At 43.0% G+C, this 18,243-nt stretch overlaps 1 protein-coding gene across 1 annotated transcript; it reads right to left on the reverse strand.

The window, feature by feature from the left end:
* Positions 1-209: 209 nt before the first annotated feature.
* Positions 210-17,217, reverse strand: Rtcb (RNA 2',3'-cyclic phosphate and 5'-OH ligase). The gene is made up of 12 exons (XM_090328581.1): positions 17,031-17,217; positions 14,658-14,736; positions 13,582-13,649; positions 11,784-11,883; positions 9,388-9,544; positions 6,502-6,658; positions 5,248-5,407; positions 4,383-4,558; positions 3,394-3,582; positions 2,665-2,775; positions 2,268-2,387; positions 210-585 (listed from the first exon to the last, which is right to left on the reverse strand). Exons 1-12 carry the CDS (start codon positions 17,121-17,123, stop codon positions 478-480), a joined length of 1,518 nt encoding a protein of 505 aa, XP_090184707.1. The 5' UTR covers positions 17,124-17,217; the 3' UTR covers positions 210-477.
* Between the last annotated feature and the right edge of the window lie 1,026 nt (positions 17,218-18,243).

Raw genomic sequence — 18,243 nt, forward strand, 5'->3', positions numbered from 1 at the left:
ATGGTCCACGCTGCAGTGATGTGTATTAGAATGAGAAAGGCAGCAAGGCGAAGGGACATTACTTTCCTCTGTCCTATCCCTCTCCCAGTGTGCCATCTTTAACATACTCTACCCCTACTCAATCTGTGTCCTCCACATCACTGGCTCTCTAGCTCAGAAAGAGGACTAAAGATTCTGAGGGGATAAAATCAGCAACATGACAAAGGGAGGAAGAAAGGCCATAGTCCCAAGCCTTCATGTTTAATAGTATGATTGTTTTTGACACCTATGGCAGGTAAGACCAGGTGTGGTATGAAGGAAGCAGTCCATTCCTGTCTCGGGGAGCAGTGTGGTCCCTGGGTCTGGCAGCCTCCTGGAAGCCATTGTGGCATGGCAGCAGAGCCTCACTGGAATCTGTCAGCTCTCCTGTCTGAAGAGGGTCTCAGTCTACTTCACCTTACTAAGGTTAGTGATGCCAGAAAGCTCCAGGGAAGTAGTCTATCCTTTGATCACAGCAATGGGTCTCAGTTTAATGGCCTTCTTACTGATTCCAGCGTCATGGCAGGTATTTACCACATCCGTGACATTCTTATAGGACTCAGGAGCCTACAGGGGAGGGAGGGAGGAAGCACTGTGAGTCTATCACAAAAGATTTTCAAACCCCTAAAGCTGTGAGAAACATACATTGAGGAAATATTGAGGGTTTCTCTTGTTTATCATACTAGCAAAAATTAAAAAGCTCAGTGTTATAAGGAGATAAGCCCCCACACACCGTTACACATTTTCTTCCCTGTATTTCTAAAAACTCCAACTACAAGCTTGAAAACCTATAAAAAGTAATGAATAAAATCAAATAAACAAACACACCGAAACCTTCTTAAAAGGAACTGTCTCACACCTGTGTTGGTGATATTATTTCTGAACAGGAAAATTGGCAACTTTAATTTTTCAATGTATTGGAATGAGCATGTATTCGTAACTTTCTTACTGAAGCTGAATACTAAACTCTTAAACATAAAACAAAAGCTATGTGTGGATGTATGTATGAGTTCCAGCTAGACCCGCCCATCCCTCCTGCCCGGGTGTGCTTTCTTGCTGCTATCAGGACCCATCTCCCTGCTTCTACCCCACAGGTCCTAATCCAGGCAGCTGATCTGTAGGGCTCTGTCCACTGTGCTCAACGGCACCTATGTGGTTATGAACCTCCTACACATTTTACTCTAAGTTTCATCAGGAAGGTAATTATGTAGTTTTGCTTATTATACTATCTCTAGCACCTACAACATATCTGAAAGTATGAACTGAGTATGTTAAAAAAACAAAACAAAAAAACAAAAAACATGTGATCTAAATGGACCACCACCAAACATCAACAGTGGCTAATTCCAGATGGCTACATTTGAAATGCTCGTTTTGTATTTTCCATATCTTTAGAATTAAAAATGTATTATCCTAAAAACAGGAAAAATAGTTATTAAGAAGGCACTGTTACAATCTAATTCAGAAATTCTACTTTTAAGACTACATTCGAATTTGAATGTAAAAGATCTGAAAAAGAGCTATAAGGATGAAGATACTGATTACAACTTAATCTACAGCAGCAAAAACCTGAAAAATACATGATGTCTATTATGGGCACAGACAAAAGCACTCAGATGGTAGAGTTTTCAGCAATGACTTAAAAGTAACACATTTTATAATGTGTTAAATGTAAGTTCTAGGATACTTTGTTTCTGGATGACTAGTTTCCTTTTCTCTCTCTCTCTTTTTTTTTTGTCAGTCATGGGGCTTGAACTCTGGGCCCTGGCACTGTCCTGGGCTCTTCAGCTCAAGGCTACTACCTTACCCCTGTGATTAATTGGATGTAAGAGTCTCAGATTCTTTAGTGCCTGGGCTGGCTTTGAACCGTGATCCTCAGATCTCAGCCTCCTGAGTAGCTAGGATTACAGATGTGAGCCACTGCACCCGGCTCTTTTCTCTTAAAAATTTAAGAAGGAAGTATGTACTTTTAACTTATATGTGTAAGTATAGATCATTTAAACAAAAGTTTTTCTCTAGGTGAATCAAACAGAACTTTCTAAACATTGGATACTTTTCCAAACTTGCTTCTCAACTGAAACTCAGGTATGCAAGTGTACAAAGCAAGGTGAAAAGGTTCAGATTAAATGATCACAAATCTTATACATATACAAGAATTATGCAGGAATAATACAGACCATATTAGAACTGTCAAAGTCAAGTTTATATGTACTTGGCTTATGGTAAATGCTTATCAAAATTTCACTCACCTCTTCCATAACCAGTTTGGGTGAAGCAACACGGATTGCAATTCCCATATCTGCCAATTTGTCTAAGACATCCTGGAAATCTAAATTACGTCGAGACTTTGCTCGTGATAATGCACGGCCCTAGAAGGGGGATATATAGGAATGAACTTCACTTTATACATTCAAAGCTAAATTTAATGTACCAGCAGGCATCTAAACTGATTTGCAAATGAGCAGGTTTTAATGAAGCACTACAGGGCACTAGGTGGCTAAACAATATATATTATAAGGAATTATTTCCAAGAAGTGGTCACAATAGATGTAAACCTTAACTCTATTGATGCTCAACCAGGACCACTTCTACAGAACAATAGCTAAACAGGAGAGAGCACTTCTAAGAGGCTCCTGTGTTCCTTACCGCTCCATGACAGGTTGTCCCAAAGGTCTCGGTCATGCCCTGTTCGGTTCCCGTAAGAACGTAACTGCAGGTTCCCATGGTGCCACCAATGAGCACCGGCTGTCCAGTGAGCTGAGGACACACAAAACCAACACAAGCTGCCACTGAGAACAACACTGCTTCCCATGCCTGAAACCTAACTTTGCTCTTGTTCTGTGAAACTGTGGGAGAAACCTGGGCCTCCAGACCTATCATCCTTAAAACAACATTGACAGTAGTACTCTGGATTCTTTGGTAACTGGGAGAATAGGGAAAAGGAATGGAATGGGGATGTGAGGATCAGAAAGAGCAGACTGCAATGTAAGAGCCAAGAAAAATCCAAGGAAGTGGAAGGCAGTGTTCTTAGAACAACCATCTTGACTAAGGCCCTGACTTTGCTGGCTGAAGTTTTCTTATTAGTGAAGAGAGTAGCCAAGGGATCTTTCCCATTCTACCACAGCCAGACACCAAAAGGTTAAGAGCAATGAAACAGACTGTGCTTATCTTTATCTTGACTTCCCTAATTTTGTTAGTAGAGTAAGCTATAGCCAATGCAGCATGTTTTAGATGGCACATGATGCTGAGGAAGCATTGCTCTCCTGGGTGACAGAATCTCTTCTGTACGCAAGTGCTGCATAAATGCATGCATGGCATTTAGAATGACCTAAGTTATAATCCCATCGCTTAAAATGCAGACACAGGGCGACGTACTTGGTAGTCAACAGCAATGAGCGGGTGGTGGGGAGGGAAAGCACGGGTGGAGCCCTTCCTGTGCACCAACAGTGTCCGCTCCTTTCCGTCCACCACATGCTGTTCCACTTTGGCAATGTTGTGAGAAACGTCATAGATCACATGCAGGTCCAGGTCATCAGGCGTTGTGTTGAAGACCTTGGCAAATGCCTGGGAGAAAAGCTTGAGTTAAAAGCTGCCAGTGCCAAGTGCTGGCCGCTCAGGTCTGCAATCCGAGCTACTCAGGAGGCTGAGATCTGAGGATCAAGTTTCCGGGTCAGCTGGAGCAGAAAAGTCCCTGAGACTCTTATCTCTAATTAGCCACCAGAAAACCAGATATGGCACTGTGGTTCAAAGTGGTAGACCATTAGTTTTGAGTGAAAAAAGCTCAGGGACAGGACTGAGGCCCTGAGTTCAAGTATCACAACTGGGGGGGTAAAAAAAGTCCCTAGAACCAGCTCTTCAGCACTTACCTCACTGGCTTCATCTAGTCTGTCCTACAAGGTGTGAGGGAATTCAGAGTTGGACATTGGTGGCATCACTAATCTCCATATGAAGGAGAGATGGCAGCCTTTTGGTCCATACTCCCATCCCTCCACTATGGCTCTGGATGCAAGGCTGCCTGGCAGCCCGCAACCTTCCCCCGCACTTCCCAACCTCAGCAAATTTGAGAATCACGTTGCTTCTTTCACTCATTTCTCAGGCAGTCTGATACTTTCCTGATTCAGTTGACCTTCAAACCCCACATATCTGTACAATCCTTTTGTATGTGTGTGGTACTGAGGTTTGAACTCAAACCTGTGCCTAAGTTACATGGTAGACAAATGCACTATCACTTGAGCTACACCTCTAGCCTTAGCATTCTGAATATCCTATCAATTTGTAAAAACAAACCCCACACTTTCACTGACTACTGTTTGAATGCACGTGACTTCATGATTAACTTGGAAGAGGAGAGCAAATGCCTGTACCTGACGGGTTAAGAAGGTCATGGAAGAGCGGTTGACCCAGGCATAGTTCCCAGCCGCTGCCATTCCCTTCAGGTAGTCCTGTCCTTCAGGGGAAGAGATGCGAGCACAAGCCAGTTGGCGGTCATTGACTATGATCTTGTCTCGCTTCATGGCCTTTTCCATGGCTACCAGTGCATCTGGAACCAGAGAGCAACAAGTCCGAACCAGTTAGTTGAAGGTTTCCCTTCAATCATTCAGATTTACTGCAGAAAGGCAGGCTAAGGGCAAATGCATCCTACAAAGAGAAAACAAAGGAGAAATACAACTTCCCCTTTAATATGTCTGAGTTCATCTATTTGTTTGGTCAAGAGGTTAAGACATAAAGCCTCAGACTTTCCTGCCAGGGTTGGCTTCAAACCACGATCCTCACATCTCCAATTTCCATCTTTTGAGCAGCTAAACACCACTCCTCCTTCACGAGACAATGATTCCATCACAGCCCTAATCTTGCAGAGCAGGAATCTGAAACTTCCTGAACGAATGCCTACTTTATCAGTTCCAGTTTGAAGGTTTTCTTGGCAAGACAGTTAACAGTAACCCCTAAGTAATTGTAAAGGTAAATAGAGCAGAAGCTCACTGAATGCTTCTTAAGTACTGGGCACTACTGGTGCTTCACATGTATTCATTCACTAGCCTTCCATGACAGTACCATGTGAAATGATGGATACACTTGTTTCAGTTGACAAAGACCCAATGACGTTACTTAGGTTGTCACAAGTTGGAAGAACAGTATAAAAACCCACGAGATATAATTTGAGCCTTCTTAGCTGGTTCCTCATAAAAAGCACATTTTAGCATCAAGTAAAAGATTAGTTGTAGAATGTACCTGTGGCTACCTGGTGGCCCAAGCCTCTGCTTCCGCTGTGTATCATCACACACACTTGCCCTTTATGGTCAATGCCCATTTTCTTAGCAGCATACTCATTGAAAATCTCATCCACAACCTGAATTTCTGCGTAGTGGTTGCCTGCTCCCAGGGTCCCCAGCTGCAAATGTAAGAATGTCTGATTAAGTAACTTCCATCTGGTTTAAAGAAGACCCAATTAAAAACGAAGTAAAAGCAAACCATTACCAATCACTAAAATAACCATACAAAACATGTTTTATGTCACGGCAAAAGTCTAACCTGACAAATGCTTTTAATTATTGGAATAATATTCCCCACTAGCTTCTGAGGTTTACTATTATGTTTGAAGTATACACATGTATATAGCTTCATAAACCAAAAGGCCTTGTCATTAAATGATACATGGGACATTATAAGCATCTTTAAGAGAAGGGTCATGTTCTAGGCAAAATGCTTGGTTCTGCAGCTCCTTAGATAAAGACCAGGTTCAAATGCACTGACTGCCAAAATGAACATGCTCTTAGCTAAGCTGACAACTGATCTAAAGAACCAGAGAAGAGTGCTGGAAGAATCTTCAGAGATTGCCAAGTTTTAACTAGTCAATCCCCCACTCCCTATCCTGGGGCTTTAACTCAGGCCTTGGGCAGGCTTTAAATAGTGATCCTCGAATCTTAGCCTCCTGGGTAGCTAGGATTAGGGTGTGAGGCACCTAGCTGGCACAAACTTTTTTCCATAAAGACAAACCCCAGAGTTTTGCCCAATGCCATAGTGAAGTGGCAGCAAAGCTTCATGATGAGCTGAGAATTTTGTACCTGGGGAACTCTTAATCTCTAGGACACTATGAACTGATGAAGTAAGCTACTTTTTTTTTTTTTTTTTTTTAAATTTTGCCAGTCCTGGGGTTTGAACTCAAGGCCTGGGCACTATCCCTGAGCTTCTTTTGTTCAAGGTTAGCACTCTACCACCTAAGCCACAGTGCCACTTCAGGCCCTTTCTGTTTATATGGTACTGAGGAACTGAACCCAGGGCTTCATGCATGTTAGGCAACACTACCTCTAAGCCACCTTCTCAGCCCATTTAGAAGATTGGTACATAAACAGATTTGCAGTCTTTTGATAAAAAGAGAAAATCCCTGAGGACATATGTTTCTTTTGCTAAATGGAAGATACAGATTTTTCCCTTAATTAAAAAAATAAATATAGGAATGGCATATATCCCCGCAAGATGAGTTACCTGAGGAAGGCCTCTTTTCTTGGCCCTAGCGGAGACCTTATTGGGGTCAGCCTGTAGCATCCTTCCATACTCCTCACAGTGCTCCTTGTCTTCAGCCCAGGCATAGCCTTCCCGTAGGGACCAATCCACACCCATCTCTAAGGCCTCCTCCAAGTCTCTGGGTGGACAATAAAAAAGGCCGGTCATTTCAAAGCAATGGGAACAAAGCCCAAGAAAGACATCTCAAAGAGCAGATGAACACATTACAATTACTACCTCCTATGTACCAGACTTTGTGCTAGTTAGCAGATGCTACAGAAACTCTACACGTTTTTTTTGGCCAGTCCCAGGGCTCGAACACTGTCCCTGGGCTTTCTCAAGGCTAGAGCTCTACCACTTGAGCCATAGCACCACTTCCAGCTTTTTCTATGTATGTGGTACCAAGCAATCGAACCTGGGTATTCATACATGCTAGGCAAGCACTCTTATCACTAGGCCAAACTCCCGGCTCATCTATAGGGTTTTTTTTTTTTTTGAGGAAAGCAGTCATATAAATTATTACAATATTCGCAAGGTGCTCTTGGCTCACACCTATAATCCTATCTACTGACAAGGCTAAGATTTGAGGATTGCAGTTCGAAACCAACTCAGACAGTTCTTGAGATTCTTCTCTCCAATTAACCATCAAAAAAGCAGGAAATAGAGCTGTGGCTCCAGTGGTACAGTATTAGCTTTGCACACAAAAGCCCAGGGGCAGTGACCAATGATAAGCTTCTTTCAACCAAAAATAAATAAATTATACTATAAACCAGTGATAATCACATCTGAAATGATGGTTCTACTTGACATTTATATCGTTCATTGTACTTTGGAATTTTTTAATACATTATATTTCCCTATAATCCTGAATTCTATATGACTATAACAGCCACAATGATCAGATATCACTATCTACTAATTAGAAAACCTTCAAAAATCATAAATAATAAAGATATCTAAACTTCTTTAGAAAATACATATTCTTTTCTTTTTTTTTTTTTTGTGCCAGTACTGGGGCTTAACTCAGGGTCTGGGGACTGTCCCTTAGCTTTTATTGCTCAAGGATAGTGCTATACCACTTAAGCCATAGCTCCACTTTGGCTGGTTAATTGTAGAGCAGAGTTTCTCATTTATCAGACTGGCTTCACGCAAATAAGATCCTCAGATCACAGCCTCGTGTAACTAGGATTATACATGAACCAATGGCACTGAACTTGCAATACAGGTTCAATTTTGAGGTATATTCTCACCTTCACCAAAGTATTATGTGGCTTCATGGCAGCTGTAACATTAGGCTGAGAGACCCACACATTAAATGCTTAGAATGGAAAAGCTTTATTTTTACCCATGGTTCAACCTCTTCTAAAGCATGATTGGAGAGACTATAGCTTTCATTATTCCCTTCCTCATGACCCTAGTGATAGCCTAGGATAAAATTCCTGTCTAAAACATTTGTCAAGATACTTAAGATTTACATTTATACTTTAAATGCTTTAAAGTAGAACTGTATGAGGATCATGTGAAATCAGAAAAATCATCAGAAGAATCATCTTCCAAATACATCTTTATAACAAATGTTATTCTACTTTGGTGAGTTTATTTATTTATTTATTTATTTCGGGTCCGTTGTGGGGCATGGACTCTGGGCCTGGGTGTTGTCCCTGAGCTCTTCAGCTCAAGGCTATTGCCCTAACCCTTGAGCCACAGTGGAAAGGCACTTTTGGTTTTTTCGTGGTTAATTGGAGGTAAGAATCTCACAGTCTTTAGTGTCCAGGCTGGCTTTGAACTGAGATCCTCAGATCTCAGCCTCCTGAGTAGCCAGGATTACAAGTGTGAGCCACTGCACCCGGCTTGGTGGAAGTTTTGTAACACATAAAAGCTTCAATATTTCTTTGTTTTTTTAAATTGCTTTTTGTGCTCTTTTCTTTTTTGGTAATGGGGACTAAATCCAGGACATTGCATTTGCTAGACAAACACTTTGCCAGAGCTACAACCCAGTCCACAATATTGTTCTGCAGAATTTAAGGAGCACTGTTTCATACAAGCACAACAGTAAAGTCAGAACCTCTGAGAAGCAGTCATACTAGAGTCTGGCATTTAACTTACTAGATAGCTAAAGTACATCTTTGCTGTCGTCATTCAAAAGGAAGGTTGTGGAAAACTAAGTTCAAAGAACTTTTGAAACTGAACATCACTTACCAAGTTATTTAGAAAACCTTTGTTAACTCCAATTCTCCTATAAATCAGATATAATGGGGCTACTCTCTAAATTAAATGACATGATACCCAGTACACAGTGCCTTACATTAGGGAAGTGCTAAATAGAATAGTGTGGGCTAATATTTATCATAAATACTACTCTATGGCAAGGACTTTTCTCTTTTTTTCCCCATATATTTTTTATTGTAATTAATAGAAGAGTTACATTATATTCAGCAGATAGAAGATGCATTACTTCACATACATTGATACCATTTCTCATGTCATGGTCCCCATTCCTCCCCCCCCCCACCGCCGCTCATGTTGTTTTTCCCCCTTCCCTATCCAATTTACATAACCAATAAAGCACATATACAATATATCAGATAACCAGGTGAAATACTGTTTTCTGGCTTAGTTTGTTTGGTTTGTGGCACTAGGGAATGCACATACCCTGTTGTTTCATCTTCAAATTTTAGTATATTGCTCAGGCTGACCATTGCTGTACATCACCACACTCTGCTCAAGGGCTGATCTAATGAAGACTTGGTGACTGTCACCTAGACCTCCTGTTTATCAAAGAAGTGACTGGGAAACCCAATCCCTGAGGTGTCTACATTAGAAAGGAAGGTGAGGGTCATGTGGTTTTCTTCTCCCATTTGCTCTTACTTGGCATTCATCGGGATGACTCCTTTTGATCCCACCCCAACAGGAATGTGGTCAAACATAGCCTGGGCAAGTTGCTCCTTCACAGGTTGGACGTCACTTTCATCTAAATTGGTTCTTAGCAAGCGGACACCACAGTTGATGTCAAACCCCACACCACCTACAAAATGCAGAAGAGTCAGTTGAGTGTTAGCACAACCAGGTGGCCAGCTGTTACCTGAAGTTTCTGACTGTCAATACCAGGGTTAAAAATAAAGTCATTTTCAGTTGGGCGTGGTGGCTCATCCTGGAATCCCAGCTACTCAGGAAGCTGAGATCTGAGGATTGCAGTTCAAAGCCAGCCCAGGCACTGAGGTACATGAAACTCTTTATCTCTAATTAACCACTAGAAAACTGGAAGTAGTGCTGTGCCTCAAGGGTAGGGTAGTAGCATTGCGCTGAAGAGCTCAGGGATAATACCCAGGTCCAGAGTTCAAGCCCCACAACTGACCAAAAAAAAGAAGCCATTTTTGGCAGTTCTGGGATTCTGAACTCATCACGGTGTGGTTGCTAGGCAGGGTATCTACCCTGACACATCTCCAATCCAGGAAACCAGTCTCTTAGAAAATAACTATGTCATAAGACAGCCATAAAAGATTCTCTGGTAATGTAATCTGGTATTATTGAAATAATCCACAGTAACTCACACAATAAAGGTCCAGCAGGGCAATAATGAACAAAGAATAACATGTAGTTATATGAGTAATGTTCTTTTTGATCAGCTGTCATATTTTCATGAGTTATTTCCAAATAACTAACTTTTAGCTGTTACACATCTTTTCATTTTATTACTATTTGCTCTTAACTTTCGATCTGTCTACTTTTGGAGATCTAACTTTTTCTTCTAACTTGAGATAGTACAGTTCTTCTTTCTTAATTTGTACAGTATATAATGACACCCAGGAATGGCAATTACCAAAACTATTTTTTTTTTTTTTTGCCAGTCCTGGGCTTGAGCTGAGGGCCTGAGCACTGCCCTTGGACTTTCTCAAGGCTAGAGCTCTACCACTTGAGATTCAACACCACTTCTGGCTTTTTTTTTCTACGTATGTGGTGCTGAGGAATCGAACCCGGGTCTTCGTGCATGCTAGGCAAGCACTCTACTACTAGGCCAAACTCCCGGCCCCCAAAACTAAAATTTTTTGAGACCTAAATATTTTGTTTGTTTTGTTTTGAGACAGGACCTCATGTCACCCAGACCAGTCTCAAACTCTGGGGCATAAGTGATCCTCTCATTCCAGCCTCCTGAGTAGCTGGGGTTTCAGGAATATATCACTGCACCTAGTTTGAAGACTTAATTTTATTTATTTTTATTTATTTAGTGGGTCAGGGGCTTGTGCTTGGCCTGGACGCTGTCCCTGAGCTCTTCAGCTACCACTCTACTCCTGGGCCTGGGCACTGTCCCTGAGCTCTTCAGTTCAAGGCTATCACCTACCCTTGAGCCAAGCCCTACTTCCCAGTTTTCTAGAGGTTAATTGGAGATAAAAGTCTCAGGTCCTTTTGTGCCCAGCCTGGCTTTGAACCTTGATTGTCAGATTTCAGCCTCCTAAGTAGCTACGATTACAGGTGTGAGCCACTGCTCTCGGGCTTTCTTTTTGTTCTTTTAAAGCAGGTTCTAAGAGAATCAGACATGATTTGGTATAGCTGTGACTTTGAAAAGATTCCTTCAAGATCCCTTTGGTTCTTCCTCCTAGCGAGGCAGTCAGGCAGCCGGCTAGTCACAGTCAGCGTCTCTAGGATGAATGGGAAATATCATGCATGACTGGCACAAAAGTCCTTGGCTGCTATCTACCTCCACTAGGGGATGGGGCTAGGCTATAGATAGATCAGACCAGGAAAGGATGCCCTGGGATCTGGCTCGCTGTTCTCCCCTCCCCTCAAGGATGGGGTCGGGATTGTGGACAGAATCAGTGCAGGGAAAGGAGAATCTAGGAACGGGCCTGGGACTCTCCACTATAGGCTCTTCAGCAACATAGCCATCAGCAACCAACCTCAGCATTATATGTATGTATACTGGTCTTGGGGCTTGAACTCAGTCTGGATGCTGTCCTTGTGCTCAAGACTAGTACTCTACTACTTGAGCAACATCATGAAAGCCTGTGCAGGCACCTAGGAGGTCTTAGGATCTGCTTCCTTCCACTTATGAACTCCATTTCCACGAGTGAACTCATTTAATCCTCACAATAATGTTATGCAACACATAACATTATTAGAACTATGAGGTAACTGTCACAGAGACACAGATGTTTGTTTCTATAAAGCCAGTGTCAGGACAATGCTTGGCACTGATGGAACATGGTGAAAAGGAAAGACAGAGAAAGAAGCAACATGTATAATAGCAGATGTATACAGGGCCTTACCCGGGGAAACCACAGCTTCCGGATCATCCATGTCAAAGGCTGCCATGTTCCCAATGGCAAACCCATAGCCCGAATGGACATCAGGAAGACCAATGGACCTCTGGAAAAGAACCCCAGAATGAAGCAGGCTGCCCGACTCTCAAATAAGGCTAAGCTGTTTCAAGAATAAGATTATCGTAATTATCCCCACAGTCTTCCCAAATGAGAAAAAAATATTTTCATGAAGGGTAACTTTTTTTTTGTTTTTTTTGCCAGTCCTGGGCTTGAGCTCAGGGCCTGAGCACTGTTCTTGGACTTTCTGAAGGCTAGAACTCTACCACTTGAGCCTCAGCACCACTTTCAGCTTTATTCTATGTATGTAGTACTGAGGAATTGAACCTGGGTCTTCGTGCATGCTAGGCAAGCACTCTACCACTAGGGCAAACTCCTGGCCCCATGAAGGGTAACTTTTAACCAAGGAACCCCCAAACAGAAAAGCCTCCAGAAGGCAAGATGTGTGTGTGTGTGTGTGTGTGTGTGTGTGTGTGTGTGTGTGTGTCCGTCCCTCTCTCTTTCTTTCTCCATATATGTATGTGTATGTGTGTGTGTCCCTCTCTCTCTTCCTCTATATATATGTATGTGTGTGCCTGTGTGTGTATTTCTTTTTTGGTGGGTCATGGGGCTTGAACCCGGCCTGGGCACTGTCCCTGAGCTCTTCAGTTCAAGGCTACTGCCCTACCCTTGGACCAAGCCCCACTTTCCATTTTCTAGAGGTTAATTGGAGTAAGAGTCTCGGGTCCTTTTATGCCCAGGCTGGCTTTGAACCTTGATCCTCAGATATCAGGCCTCCAGAGTAGCTAGGATTATAGGCGTGAGCCACTATGCTCAGCAAAAAAGCAAGATTTTTGAGGAGACTACATACTAACTTTAAGGGACTGTTATCTTTCAAACGTAAGTAAACTCATTGGCAATAAGAATACTGTTTCTAGAAACAGTATTCTGTCCCACAAAGAAAGAGGGTCAATACATGGGTGGGGGGGAGGGAAATGGGGACCAAGACATGTGAAAGAGTATCAATGTATGGGAATTAATGCACCATCTATCTGGCAAATATCATGTAATCCTTCTATTAATTACAATAAAAAATATATGAAAAAAAAGAAACTGACAAAAAAAGGGGTCAATACAATAAGAAACCAGACATGTAAAAATTCTTAAATGCCAAGTCTTTTTACTCCTCATCTCTCCTGTCCAGCACACAGCAGAAAAGCACATTAAAGGTAGCTATAAAAATGTCTTGTCCAGTGGGTCTATTTTCTTGTCAGTTGTGAGGCTTGAATTCTGGGCCTGGGCACTGTCCCTAAGCTCTTCAGCTCAAGGCTACTGCTCTACTACTTGAACCACAGCCAGTTCCTTGCCTATAACAAACTTCCTTTTCCAACCATGTCTGTAAGAGCTGTGTTGTCTTTCCTTCCTCTACACAATCCCGACCCCTAACACTTCTTTCTTCCCATTTCTTCTTCAACTCTATTTGTGAACAGAGCTGCACTGAAGCCTATAGAAGTGGTGCACGGACTGAGGAATCATGATGTTATTATGACAATGAAGTGGGAACCAGAAAAACCACCCCAAAGTTCTTTGGTGCTTATAGATTCTTGCAAAGGCAACCCCAAGTAGAGAAGCTATCCAGATTTCATCACTGCCCAGGTCTCAGATTATTGCTAAATGTTCAAAAGCCACTATCTGTTACGCATAGTCATCCATTTCTTTACCAAAGCTCAGACAACAAATACAAATGATTAAAAGTTCTGTGACTCACGTGAATAATCCCAGGCAGGGCTGCCACATTGCCTATCTGTTTCATGGCTGGTAGGAAGCCACCAACACCTGAAGACAAAAACTCAGCCTTAGAAAGAAGGTCACATTTGATTTCCATCATTAATTATACTCATGTTTCTAGACTACAATACACAATGGGATAGTGGTTAGAGCTATTAAAACAACAAGGAAGATTCGAAATTAAGTGGGAAGGTAACTTACGTTGATAGGAAACTAGACTAAATACCAAAACGTGCTGCCACTGTTCTGTACATACTATGAGAAGTTTGCTTGCAATTATTATTCAAGAAATATAAAGCCTCACTATTAACCTTTAGGTTGTCAGTATAAAAATGTTTTCTGGGGCTGGGAGCATAGCCTAGTGGTAGAGTGCTTGCCAAGCATACATGAAGCCCTAGGTTCGATTCCCCAGTACCACATACACAGAAAAAGCCAGAAGTGGCGCTATGGCTCAAGTGGCAGAATGCCAGCCTTGAGCAAAATATGTCCAAGGATGGTGCCCAGGCCCTCAGGTCAAACCCAGGAAAGGAAAAAATAAAATAAAAAATAAAAATGTATTCTATCAATAGATAAAGAAATCAATGAAGAAGGGCAATGGAAAGAATTCAGAAAGTTCTTCAGAGTTGGGGGATGGGTATGCCAGTCCAACCCTGCTGCCTTCTACAAGACAAAGTGGTCAAGTGCTTTGGTTCACTTCAAGACTTGGTCATTCTTTTTTTTGTTTTGTGGGTCATGGGTCTTGAACTCTGTCCCTGAGCTCTTCAGCTCCAGACTACAGCCTTACCCCTGAGCCCAAGCACCACTTCTGGTTTTCTAGTCGTTAATTGGAGATAAGAGTCTCAGGGTCTTTAGTGCCCAGGCTGGCTTTGAACCTCAATCCTCAGATCTCAGCCTCCTAAGTAGCTAGGATTCCAAGCGTGAGCCACAGGCACCGGGCAAGTCTTGGTCATTCTTCAACAACATTTTAAACTATAATAACTCAAGATACTATTTAGTCACACCATAGTGGGGAGAGGGGTAGACACCTTTAACAAAGTACAGTTCTAATATACTCACCACCACCGCGACAGGCATTCCTTAATTCCTCGAACATCAATTTCTCCAGAGCATCATTTACATAGAAAACTCCTTCAACCTGGTACCAAAGTAAAGGACAGACATCTGGGCATATGGTTGTGAAATACAGGTACCTGCATATAGTGTATGCAGCATTTGTGTTGCTTTACTTGGTATCAAACTTTTAAATCACCTTAAGCAAGAAGAAAACTTCCTAACAAAGACTAAATATGGTTTTGGAGCAGTTAGAATTTGGCATTGGAAGAGAAACGCGACTAGTAATATCTATGCAAATACTTCAGAACCAGAAAAACTCAGAAATTTCGAATCCTTCTCATCCCAAGAATTCTGAAAAAGGATACTTGTGTTTTGCAATGTTCACCAACTTGAAGATGCTTAAGATGCATTACTTATATATCAATAAGAAATAATAATAATAAATAAATCACACTGCTACAAAACCAAAGGGAAATGAGAACACACTGTTTCATCACTGTGGGCCTTTGTTCTTAGTGGTGACCAAGATGATATGCTGATAGGCGACCCTGAATATTAAGTGAAGTGGAATGGGTTTTCCTCCTTTCCTTTCTTTTCTCCTTCCTTTCCTTTCCTCTTCCTTTTTCCTTCCTTTTCTTCTCCCTCCCTTGTTGTTGATACTGAGGCTTGAACTCAGACCCCTCAGGCATCTTGGTTTTATGCTTAGTCTGGTGCTCCACTTTTAGCCTTTTGTTGGTTAGAGTAAAATGTCTCTTGGTTTTCTCTGCTCAGGCTGACTTCAAACCATGATCCTCAAATCTCAGCCTCCTGAGTAGCTAGGATTGTAGGCATGGGTCATTGGAACTCCCTTCCTCCCCCTTTAAAAAAAAAAAGAGAGCGAGACTAATCCCTGTTGGTCCCTGATGCGATTGGGAAGATTTTTTTCTTTCATACAGAGACATAGGACTGCAAAACTTTAGTGTACTTTTGGGTCACCTTAAGTCATCTCAAGAGCTTCATAACACAGGGACACCCAAATTTCACAGGGACAAGCCTGAGAGACATAGTAAGCTCAGTTTTCCAGTCAGTGGTCTTGGCTTTCCCAGTCTCTATCTGAGATGCAACATCAGAGCAGAGAAGAAAGAAGTGAGCTGAACGCAAAGGCCTGGCTTAGCATCCCCAGAGTTCTTCCTTGAAAAACACATTAAAAAAAAAAAAAAAACAATAACAAAACCCAACAAGGGCACTAGAGGCTCACATCTGAAATCCTAGCTACTGCAGGCTGAGATAAGAGGTTCATAGCCAACCCAGGCAGAAAAGTCCATGTTACTCAGCAAAAAGCCAGAATTGGAGTTGTGGCTCCATCTTGAACAAAAGAGCTTAAGGGACAGAGCTAACTCACGTCACAGTAAGGACTGACACCAACTCTCTCTCTCACACTCACATACCCCTGTAATTAAGAATGAAACTTTTGGAAGTGGAGCTGTGGTTCAAAGTGGTAGAGCACCAGTCTTGAGCAAAAGAGCTAGGAAACAGCGCTCAGGCCCTGATTTCAAACCCCAGGACTGACAAAAAAAAAAAAAGAACGAAACTTAAAAAACAACAACAACAAAAAAAACCCAACTAAGAACAAGGAGTGCTACAAACACGTTGTGGCTGGGTACCAGGTAGCTCATAACTGTAAATCCATGTAACTTGGGAAGTGGAGACCTGAGATTGCAATTCAAAGAAAGACCGGGTAAGTTAAGTCGGTGAGAGACTCGGATGCCCAATGAACCAATATAAAAGCCCACAAGTGGAGCGGTGGCTCAAGCGGCAGAGAGCTAGCCTTGAGTCCCGCCCCCCCCCCCAAAAAAAAGATCAGGGACAACGCCCAGGCCTAGAGTTCAAATTCTAGGACTAGAACTTTAAAATACATACACACATACACACACATATATATGTACATATATATACACACACACATATACAGATACATATACTATATATAATATATAATTATATTTATTATATTATATTACAATATATAATATTATATTATATATATGGTCCGGGCTGAACACCGGTGTGCAAGCATATATACGGTCTTCCGTACAGTAAAACCCACGGAGACTCAGAGGAGCGAAGCTCGGTCCCACCGAGACTGAGCCCGGGGGACCGCGCACGCCTCGTGGGGTGCGCGCCGTGCGGACTCCAGCCCCGCCTCTCCTCGTGTTGGGGAGTCGCAGAGGCGAACCCGGCGGGGGGCCGAGGGCGGAGGGGACGGCGGGGCGGGGGGGTGGGGGGGAACGGGACCCGAGGGCGGCCCAGGCCCGGAAGCGCCGCCCTGTCCCGTCCCGGCTCGCCCCGCCCCGGGCCGCGAGGCCCCGCCACCCGCGGCCGGTTCCCCTTCCTCACCTGCATGTTGGGCACAAAGCCCTTTTTGATCCTCCAGCAGTTTTTATTGATCTTGTCCAGGAACTGCAGCTCATCGTTGTAGCTGCGACTCATGGTGGCGACAAGCGTGGCGGGAACCCCGGAGACTCTACGGAGGAAAAAGCTGCAGCCGGCCCGGACGCGTGGAGCCCCGCCCTCTCCTCCTCACGCAGGCGCAATGCGCTCCGTGGGCGGGTGCGCTACGGCGACTGCCGAGGCTCAAAAGTCTCGTCAATCGGTCGCTTTTCTCTCCTTAGCCTGTCCTGTAGCGTGCCTTGCCTTGGTCCTCCATTAGTTGTTGTGGTTGGGTCGTGATATGGTATGGAACTTGTTTATTATTTACTCAAGATCTGGGCATAGTCTCTGAGCTTTTGTTAAAATTCCCCTCCACTCAAGGCTAGTGCTTTACCACACCTGAGCCCCAACTCCACCTTCAGCTTTTTAGGAGTTTATTGGAGTAAACAGTCTCCTGGATTTTCCTGCCTGGGCTGGATTGAACCTTGATCTTCACATTTCCATCAGTAGACTAGCTGGGATTACAGGAGTGAGCCATGGGTGCCAGGCTGGAGTCTTATTTTTTTTTTCTGAGACAGGATCTCACTGTGAAGTTCAATCTACTCTCAAACTTTCCATCCTCATGCCTCCATCTCTCAAGGGTTGGGATTATAGGTGTGCCCCACCACGAGCGCTCCAGTGGGGTTTAGTATGATCTATTGGCTTTCTCTTTGGAAAGAGCTACTCTGAGTAGCTCAAGAAAATACCTGGAATCTGGGTCATGTCCAACCGCTCTAGAGAATACATGATTTGGAGGTTACATTTCCAGCAGCGAGGGGAAAACTACATGCTTGCAGCTGAAAAAAATTTTTCTTGAATTATTTCCATATGTGAAATTTGTAATGTTTTGGAATGATTCTGTGAATATACATCAAGTAAGCCCTGGGTTCGATTCCTGGGTACCACATACACAGAAAAAGCCAGAAGTGGTGCTGTGGTTCAAGTGGCAGAGTGCTAACCTACAGCAAAAAGTGTCCAAGGACAGTGCCCAGGCCTTAAGTTCAAATCCCAGGAATGACAAAAAAAAGAAAAAAGAAAACTAGGGCTGGGATGTAGCTCAGTTGCCTAGGAAGTGCAACGCCCTGGGTTCGATCCCCAGTGCCAAAAAAGAAAAGACAAAAAAAATACAGTTAAAAAAAAC

The sequence above is a fragment of the Megascapheus bottae genome, chromosome 2 (assembly GCF_031878675.1).
Source record: "Megascapheus bottae isolate mThoBot1 chromosome 2, mThoBot2.hap1, whole genome shotgun sequence".
Taxonomy (NCBI): domain Eukaryota; kingdom Metazoa; phylum Chordata; class Mammalia; order Rodentia; family Geomyidae; genus Megascapheus; species Megascapheus bottae.

Coding starts and splice junctions, on each gene's coding strand:
- Rtcb (XM_090328581.1), bottom strand. CDS start 17,123: ATGAGTCGCAGCTACAACGATGAGCTGCAGTTCCTGGACAAGATCAAT. Junction 6,659..9,387: donor GTCATCCCGATGAATGCCAA/GTAAGAGCAAAT, acceptor TTGTCCACCCAG/AGACTTGGAGGAGGCCTTAG. Junction 3,583..4,382: donor TGACCTTCTTAACCCGTCAG/GTACAGGCATTT, acceptor CTTTTCTCCCAG/GCATTTGCCAAGGTCTTCAA.